Genomic DNA, 10,353 nt, shown 5'->3' with positions numbered 1-10,353 from the left:
TATATTAAATTTTTGCAGAGTTCGTATAACAGCAAGAATATTTTGCCAATCCCATTCCACATCTTTCAACTCATGGTTGTTTAATAAAGCCTAAGTACGCAAAAACGGATATACAGGGTGTTTCAAAAATACGGGGCATAATTTCAGGTATGTATTTCCCACATGTAGACAATCAAAATAGTTCATTACAACATGTGTTCGGAAATGCTTCATTTCCGAGTTATGGCCTTCACAACATTGAAATTTACCGGGACGTTTTTCTTTCCGCAGGTCGTTGTCATTACAGATGATGTTCAAAATGTCCACCTCCTGCTTGAATACAGACCTCACATCGATGTCTCATTGACCTGCGAACACGATCCCAAACTCCAGGAGTATTGCGTATGTCCTCAGAACATGCCACAATTCGATTCCGAAGGGATTCCAAATCAGGCACCGGAGACGAATAAACCAATGATTTTAAATGGCACCACAAGTAGAAATCGAGAGGGTTCAGATCAGGTGAGCGTGGAGGCCAAGCAATTGGGCCACCTCTACCTATCCATCGATCAGAAACCATCGATCCAAGTACCTAAACAACACTGAATGTAACCTTCGCCTTGGAATGAATTGTCAGAGTGCCCTCTTAATGTCTCCTTTGACGGCAACGACCTGCGGAAAGAAAAATGTTCCGGTGAATTTCAATGTTGTGAAGGCCATAACTCGGAAATAAAGCATTTCCGGACACATTTTGTAATGAACTATTTTGATTGTCTACATGTGGGAAATACATACCTGAAATTATGCCCCGTATTTTTAAACACCCTGTATATATAGGGGAGATTCGGGTAGTATCGGACATCGGGTAGTATCGGACAGTGCGTTTCTTTCATCTACCACCATATGGTAGTACCTGAATGACATGGTTACGTTGCGACATCACAGAAACGTAACCATGTCAATCAGGTACTATCATCGTGTGATAGATGAAAGAAACTCACTGTCCGATACTTCCCGACTCTCCCATATATATATATATATATGTAGGGTTGAACATAAAGTTTTCCACACATCTTGATTACACAACTTTTAACACTGCATCACTTCGGAATATGTATGGTAAGACTTTCCTGTGTTAAATTTCAACGTACCTCGTTTACATGTTCGACCTATTTATGGGTCATCTTCAGAACTGGTCGTTGTTGGTCTTGGCGCCACTTGTTCTGTTTCCTGTGAGGGTGTGTTCCTGTGGTATAGTGTAGAGTCAAAGAGTGTGTGTGTTTTGAAGTTGAGTTGTGTGTTGAGAACTTCGTTGGGGTGTGTTTTCGTGTGTCTGTATATTTCATATTGTTCTAGTGTGTTTAGTTTCTGGCTTTTTGGTTGCATGTGTAGTATTTCCATGTCTGTGTTGATGTCTCTGTGGGTGTGGTTAGCATTTGTGATGTGTTCTGCATATGTGGATGTATTTTGTAATTTTGTTATGGCTGTGATGTGTTCTTTGTAAAGTGTTTGAAACGAACTGCCTGTCTGTCCTATTTAGAAGTTGTTGCAGGTGTTACAATTGAGTTTGTATACGCCTGTGTGGTTGTATTTGTTTGTGTTGAGATGTTTTTGTAGAGTGTTATTTGTTTTGTATGCGATGTTGTAATTTAATTTCTTGAATGAAGTTGAATTTTGTGTGTGTTTTTGTTTTCGTATGTTAGTGTGATGTATTTTTTGTGTTTGTGTTGTATTCTTATCTTTTTTGTGATTATGTTTTGTCTTACGTATTATGTTGTCTATTATGTTAGGGTTGTATCCGTTTTCTTGTGCTATGTATTTGATTGTGTTTAGCTCTTCGTTAGTTCATTGGTATGTTGAATAGTCTGTGTACCATTGTTTGGAATGCAGCTTGTTTGTGTTGTGTGGGGTGGTTGGATGTTTTGTGTATGTGTGTTGTTGTGGGTTTTCTGTATACTTTGAATGTGTGTTTGTTGTCTACTTTTGTTATTGTGATGTCTAGGAAATTTATGGATTTATTGTTTTCAATTTCTAATGTGTAGTGTAGCGTTGGGTGTATTTTGTTTATCTGTTGATGTAGGTTTGGAACTGTCTTTTGTTTCCTTTGTATAGTATTAGTATGTCATGGAAATACTACACATCCAACCAAAAAGCCAGAAACTAAACACACTAGAACAATATGAAATATACAGACACACAAAAACACACCCCAACGAAATTCTCAACACACAACTCGACTTCAAAACACACACACTCTTTGAGTCTACACTATACCACAGGAACACACCCTCACAGGAAACAGAACAAGTGGCGCCAAGATCAACAACGACCAGTTCTGAAGATGACCCATAAATAGGTCGAAACATGTAAACCAGGTACGTTAAAATTTAACACAGGAAAGTCTTACCATACATATTTCAAAGATAAAGTTTTCATGTCTCGTCTGGTTAAATTTAACACTTTCATACTCAATATTTAATATATAAAACCAAATATAACTGTTTTTGAGTGATATAGGGGAATAACACCAGGCAGGGGAAGGATTTGTTTGTTCATATTTTAATCTGGCATATACTTTTCTTGTGAACACTAAATTTGAAAAATTTGGTTAATATCGGTCAAAGCATGTAGGTATAGGATATAAAATTTCATTTACTGTTCGCGCAACTTATCTGGGCAGCTAAAAGAGCGGGGAAGCGGGGTGTAGCGAGGTTGCTTGTAGCAGTAGCGTGGCAGGAGAGGGAAGGAGAGGGGCAGCGAGAGAGCACTAGGGAACCCAAGTGCCTAGATAAGTTGCGCGGACAATATATTGGAGAGTTTTGGATTTTCTACTAATTTACCCTATACGCCAGATTAGAGGTTAAATCAGGGGGAAAACAGACAAATCAATGACGTAATCTATTGTGGGCCACAAAAAAAACCAGAATATCACATCGTACTTCGATTAGAGGATTTCATATTTTCCTTCATTCCTTAAGTAACCCCATAGGGTGTCATGGTCAGTTATTTTTTTTTTACTAACAAACAAACAAAAATCCTCTTTATCAGTCATATCCCAGAACTAAATACTAATGCTTGTAAGTGACAGGAGATGAAAGTAGAAGGGGGGATTATTTATGTAGAAGAAGCCTAAATTTTATCCGTGATTTTGAAGGGTAAGTGTGCAAAATTTGGTAAACATCCATCGAAGCGATCTGTATAGAAAAAAAAATACACTCACACACCTTTTTTTTTTTTCTGAGCTATTTATCAGAAATAAAAGAAAACTGCGAACTAATGAAAGCAAGGATGCAGAAGGAAAGGACAGAAAAGGTAAAGAATAGGCCTAAATGTGTTGGAAAGCATAAAGAGAGACAGACAGACAGAGAGAGAGAGAGAGAGAGAGAGAGAGAGAGAAGAAAATTAAAGGATGAATCATTATAGTGCTCGAGATGCCAAATGCAACGACGTAACATAAATAATGTATTGTACATTTTAAAAAGCGATGAAGTTTTTATAATCATTACTTTCTTTCCCGATTTAAGTCATTTCCGGTACAGACGAATATTCCATCTGTTAGTTTTCAAACTCTAAATACATTTACAATTAGAAAGTGAGCAGGTATCTTGAAATCGGCTTAATATATCTTAAAGTACAGCAAAATCTATTGATTCAGTTATGTTATTTCATTTGAAATCCATGCTTTACTGCATTAAAATGTGTATTAATGGTGTAATAGCTTTACATCACAAAGCGATTATAGAATTATAATGATATTCGTATTCCTGTCTCCTTGAACGAACATGCGTTAAATAAAACCAATATTGTAAATATATAGGTCTACCTAGTATGAAAGAAGTGTTACGAAACAAAACAATGTACTCACCCTTCTGCAACTGGAGCCATCTTTCGGTGTCTGGTCCGAAGCAACCGTTCCGAAGATTGTTGGCTGTAAACAAAAAACAACCAAATTAAAACATGCATTCATTCTGAATATGCATAAAAAAACTTACAGCCTGTTCAATTTCAATATATTTGGTTAATGTAAAAGTTCGTAGCGTCTTTTCGCTGTGACAAAAGTTGAGATGAAAAGAAAACAGAAATTAATTAGTAATATATTCTCTCTCTTTATCTGCGAGACTCTGCCAACGCTGGAATTGTTTTCCGATTCTGAAGAAATATGTTGGTTTGGAGTTCAAGAAGTCGTCAAGTCAAGTTCGTTATCGAAGGAGTTTCCTTAAAGATTATTGGATGTAGAAAACAAAAAATATTTCCAATGTGATAATGTTGTGCTTTGAGACTCACAGAAGATGTTCCAAATGGTGACCATTCACATTAATGCACATTCGAAGGCGTTCCCCGAAAGACCGTAAGACTGCCCGGCATGTTGCTGGCTGAATGGACACACAAGCCTGTCGAATGTGTTGCTGCATGTCGTCTGGTGTTGCCAGAAGGTTCTGGTACACACCGTCCTTTACAGTTCCCCACAGGAAGAAGTCGAGTGGCGACAGGTCCGGAGAACGTGCAGGCCACTTTACGTGGATTGTGGCGTCGACAGTTGTTGTCGTTTCTTTACATGTTAAAACAGCAAACACACAACACACGACATGTACGGACGTCAGTCGTTTTTCGTTTTGTGTAAGTTAATGTACAAGATGAATGGGCATTCATTTTGCATTTTGTTGTTATTGATTGGGAAGGTGACATTGTGATACATTTTTGAACTCGTCTTAATGTGTGTAATCAATGTAACATGATTAAAGTATGTAGTGCTATTTAAACAATTGATGACGTCACGTGTATCTTGTACCATAATGTAGTTACATGCACCAAATCTCTACACTCATGTTAGCCCCTCGTTCTAACATAACTCTCAAAAACAAAAATTCCAATATCTATCCAAACAAAAAAGTTATAATAGGTGCACAAGATAAATGGGACACTCTGTATGGTTCAGAAACGTTGGAAATTTCAAGTTCCATGACACGGTGGAAAACCCAAAAGTCTATTTCTGATCACAGTCACCATGGAAACCTGACAGCTTACATAAATATGAAACTATACTGTTTTCGCCGTAAGAAAAATTCTAATGTAAACATAAGCACGTTGCTGCCATACCCGTAATTGGCTCCCAGTCGAAACACTCACATGACGCAGGAAAATATAGTTCGTATTTGGAAACCACAATTTGTATTATTTGAAAATAAAACATTGAATTCTAGTTGTTAAATACGATGAAACATTTAACGTCACTCATACGTAAAATGCTATGTAAAAGAAAAGCGACTTTTATATTTTGTTATGTACTATGAACGCAGATGAATACCAACAGTAATACCGAGGTAGTCTGTTCTTGTAACAACGTGGCGTCACTTGAGCTCGTAGTTGTCCACGTAAGCACGTGGTACTGAAGTATGGCTTCTGCATTCTCAACTGTCCATTGTGAAGACATAAGACTTAATAGTAATATGCGTTACAAGAGCGGTATGTTGAAGTTTTCATGTTCGAGGAAAAGTTTGAAAAAGCGAAACGTAGTTGAGCTTTTTTAATTTCCGAGAATTGAAAGAAAACATACCGCTCGTGTATCGTGCATTATTTTGTGCGAAGATCGTTTATTACATAGCTACCTGAAAGAGGAATTTCTAATTACTTGCAATGAAATCTCCATCTTGGTTTCTGTTCAATGGCGGCAAATTTGCAAAACAAAAATATCTATCTTCAACATTGTTGCTTTAAAATGTTTTCTGTGTTTACTATACTCCAGCAGGCCGTGATATACGTATGTCTTTTTTTTCCCAGTCTATGGAATCTTGTTGATTTTTTCACGGCTTCCTTAATGTTACTTGCATCACGAATGCAGTAACTTTAGTGGAGTTGTAGAGTTTACTTAAGTTTTGCAAATATTTAAAAACAATAATTAACAGTGCAATTTAGGTGAAGTTGCAGTGGTAAATTTCCAATTTATAATTATTACTATATTGAACGTCTCTAAAAATAATATGTTAAAAGCCTAAAGCAGTAAAATCAATATGTGACTTAAGCGGTAAGAAGAGGGAAATTGTTATGTGTGTTAGGTTGGGAATACTGAATGTGGAATTTTAGACTTTCCGCGGATTGCTTTTGTGCGGAAACCAAGCAAATACGCACGATCTCGCACAAAAAAATTTAACTACAGTAATTATAAAGTAAATGTTTCCTAAGCAAACGAATGCATAGAAGTGAGGTTAGGTATACTTGACGAGTAACGGGAAATGTTTAACATGGAACAGAATGTACAACAGTAGGCGGGAACACGTACTGAGAATCAATGGCGCCAAACAGCGGCCAATGAAGCCTCACTTCAGTCACGTGCTACTGTTTACATTAGGATTTTTCTTACAGCGAAAAGATTATAGACAGAGGTTAGATTCCTCAGGCACAGCCGAAAAATCGCTGGAAGAACACCTTGTTCTCAAACTCGCGTCATTCGAGAGAAGCCAGCAGCTGGAACTGCAGGAATTTGCTGTTAGTTCATGGAGAACATACCTGGAATTTTTAAGGTTTAATGAGGAGATCGGCACGGAACATTACCGCCACTTTGTATTGTGCGGAGAACAATGACACATACTCCAGGAGGCGGGACGCCGCTCCCCCGCAGCCAGGCAAACAACGCGCCTCAGAGATACGAGCACCGCCCGGAGTGACGTATTGATGTTCATATGAACGTAGTAAACTCCCCGCAAGGTGACAGCTTATAGTACCACAACACAGGGCTTGTATCATGATGTTCAGATAACATTACATCACTTACACAATTAAAATCTGATAGGCATCAATAACATCTTATTACTAGGGCTAGAATTCTTAGGCAAATAAATATTTTATTTGCGCGTGAGAACGTAAGAATCAAAATGAAAAGCGTGGGAGAGAAATGATGTGCATGAATGTTAATGTGTGATACCGTAAGAATAAAAGTGAACATGATTATGAAGTGCACGAGTTTGTGATATTGTGAGAATAACAGTAAAGAAGAGTGTGAGTGTGATACCGTGAGAATCAAAGCTAATAAGAGTGAGATATTGTGAGTGTAATACCAGAACGGGTAGAAGAGAAACGCTCTGGTAATACCTTGAGGACAAGGTAAACAAAAATATACATTTGTGTGAATATGAGTGAAAGAGTAATCATGAAACCACGAGAGTCTAAGTCAACAAAGCGTGAGTGTAAGATTATAGTAAGCGTGAGAAGGTAAGAATCAAAATGAAGAGTGTGGGAGTGCATTGATGTGAATGAATGTTAATGTGTAAGAATAAAAGTGGACATGATTTTGAAGTGCACGAGTTTGTGATATTGTGAGAATAACAGTAAAGAACAGTGTGAGTGTGATACCGTGAGAATCAAAGCTAATAAGAGTGAGAGATTGTGAGTGTAACACCTCGAGGAAAAGGGTAAACAAGAATATGAAACTGTGTGCATATGAGAGAAAGAGTAATCATGAAACCATGAGAGTCTCTAAGTCAAGAAAGCGTGAGAGTACGTGAGTGTATTAATGAGTGGTAAAGGTAATAAAACACGAGTAAACAAGACTGTGAGAGGGATAAAAAAATAAATACACGAGTGTAATAAAGTGACAGAGAATATGAGAGCATGACAAAGCATATAAATGTGAGAAATGAGGGAGAAAGTAAATGGAAGTTTGAGAATGTGAGAATCAGTACAGGAGCGAGTGTCAGAGCGAAAATGAATATATGTATAAAAACGAACGTGAGAGTTCATAAGTGAGGTACAGTGACTGTGAAAGTAAATGGGAGTGAGAGAGTAACAAAGAGAGCGCGACAAAGAACAGAACTAAATTAATATTATGGCCATATGTAGAGCTTTTTTCCAAAAGGTACCAAATGCACAATTTTCTAAAAATGAGTTACAGATGGCAGCACATTCTTAGATACCTCTAGAACGGAAAGACTAACCATTTCTCTCGAAAACATACCAAATCATGTCTCCAGAAGTCACTGAAAACAGTGTTTTACAGCAGAAAATACAACATCCATGCTGAGTTTGATGCCAAAACAAACCAAATCTCAAGCGTGTTCCTATTGGTTCTCGATTTTGTGTCACTGAAACGTCACGCGTCGTGCAGCAATTCCATTGCCTATTGTGATGACGTGTTAGTTGTTTGGGCTATTGTGACATTAACGAAATCCCATTTTACAGTAATATTATAAATTCTGAGTCTGTTGTTAGAACAGAGGATGAGGATAACATTGATGTTAATTATGATTAGAACAACAAACATAGCCTAAATTTGTGAAATGAAGAATGTTTCATTATGTATTCACTTTTACAGTGATAGTAAATAATTCCCGTACATCCCCATTTATAATTACTGAATGATTTCAAGCCAATAACCTATGTACCTCATCCAATTTTGTTACCATAATGTACCAAATCCAAACTAAAACAATAACTTCCTGTAAATGTGTGAAATATCTTAAATATATGCCTAAATATGATTAGTGACACATAAAGAATAGTAACAAGAAGCCATAACAATATATATTTTTCACAGCTATAAGCAGTTTTTTCATTTCCTGTAAAATTAAGTCTGTTGGATGTGGTACCTTTTGTACACAAGCTCCAATATTAAGAGGGAGAAAAAGTAAAAGAAAAATAAGTATTAAACAGAGTAAGAATTTCATAATGATCAGTCAACTAGATTTAGACGTTTGTAAGGATCTAATAGCGTAGTATAGCCTTCTCACTCTATCCTTCCTGTTCACCTGAAGACGAAGGTACAACTAACCTTCGAAACGTAGTTAATAACTCTAGTAATCATCACCAATGGGAAATGTCCAAGATTCATATATTTTGAAAATGTAACAAAATTAACAGTGAGTGAGAGAAAGAGGGGAAAAAAGTTAATATCAGAAGAAGTCAATAAGACATCTTTGTGAAATTCAAACTGAAATAAAAGGACTGTGGGGCCCAATAAGTGTGACGTAAACAGAAAATCACTCCTATACAGTATACAGGAACAGCAGCCAGTTGTGTAACAAGTGTAACACAAACAGGACGCCGATACGCAAAGAGGGGGAGTTCCAGTACACGCGTACATACGCACTACATTGTGTGTAAATTGTCATGGCACGCCTATCTGCAGAACAGCCCTCATCCACACCAGGGGGTAGTGGCATTCCTTTCATTCTGAATGGTTAATCAACAGCTACAATTTGTAAGCAAAATGCTCCTACATGCAACAGTGCACTACAGGACTTGCGAAACTTCCACAAATATCAAAAAGTGACTCTAAAATCTCGACTGTATTTCAAAGAAAACACATCTATATAGCATGCAGCTCAGAAGGTGAAGAATTTATGTACTGTAAACAAATCTAGCTGCTCATTATGAGACTATAAGCTTTTATTTACTGCACTTGGTCGCATCCTTTTCTCTTGCACCTATGTCATTTTATTTTAATTCCAGTCGAAAGGCGAGAAAACAGTGAAATGAATTAGACCTTGGCTTGGAAATCACAAATTTCACATAACATCCCTCACGTTCTGGCAAAGAATTTGTGCACACCATACTTATCTAAACATTTTTTATTCCTTTCATCCCTTTGTTGAGTAACTAATCCATCCGTTTCTTCTTCCACTGATCCTTTCACCGACTGGTTGACCTATCCACTACTTCGTTCCTGTATTGGTGGGCCCACCCACTGCCGCATTCTTCGTCCATCCAGTGGTTACTTTTTCCATTGGTCCTCTGTAACTGGTTCCTTCGCCCACTAACCTGTCCATTAATTGGTTCTTCTGTTAACTGTTCCTTCATTCCGACAATTGGTACCTTCATTCACACGTTCGTCCGACACCTGATTCCTTAATCAACTGGCTCCTTTGTCAACTGACTTCGTCACCCACAGGTTCGTCCGTTCCACTGGATCGTCCGTCAAATTTCTCCCTTATCCACTGGCCTGTCCATCAACTGGTTTTCTTCATCCACTGCATTGTCCGTGACCTGATATCTATATCCACTGGTTCGTTCGTCAGCTTATTCTTTCATACACATGTTCGTCCGTCAAATGTTTCTTCATCCACTGATTTCTCCATCAACTGGTTGTTTTCATCCACTGTATCATCCGTGACCTGGTCTCTATAGCCGTTGGTTCGTCCGTCAGTTTATTCCTTCATACACATGTTCATCCGTCAAATGTTTCCTTCATCCAATGGCTTGTCCGTCAACTAGTTCCTTTATCCACTGGACCATCCGTGAAGTGTCAATATATCCACTGCTTCGTCCGTCAACTGATTTCTACATCCACTGGCTCAGTCACCAACTGGTTCCTACGCCCACTGGTTCGTTCAACCAACTCATTCCTTCATACACTGCTTTGTCCGTCAACTAGTTTCTTCATCT

The 10,353-nt window shown here is 37.8% G+C and overlaps 1 protein-coding gene across 1 annotated transcript in view; it reads right to left on the bottom strand.

Annotated features, from left to right (window-relative positions):
* Window positions 1-3,802: 3,802 nt before the first annotated feature.
* Window positions 3,803-10,353, bottom strand: part of LOC138700445 (uncharacterized) — a 240,928-nt gene continuing 234,377 nt past the window's right edge. Inside the window, exon 3 of the mRNA XM_069827060.1 lies at window positions 3,803-3,907. Coding sequence (XP_069683161.1) covers window positions 3,803-3,907 — 105 coding nt within the window. The remainder of the gene's footprint in view (window positions 3,908-10,353) is intronic.

This window comes from Periplaneta americana, chromosome 5, assembly GCF_040183065.1.
Source record: "Periplaneta americana isolate PAMFEO1 chromosome 5, P.americana_PAMFEO1_priV1, whole genome shotgun sequence".
NCBI lineage: Eukaryota > Metazoa > Arthropoda > Insecta > Blattodea > Blattidae > Periplaneta > Periplaneta americana.
This window is presented reverse-complemented; position numbering and strand designations above follow the sequence as displayed.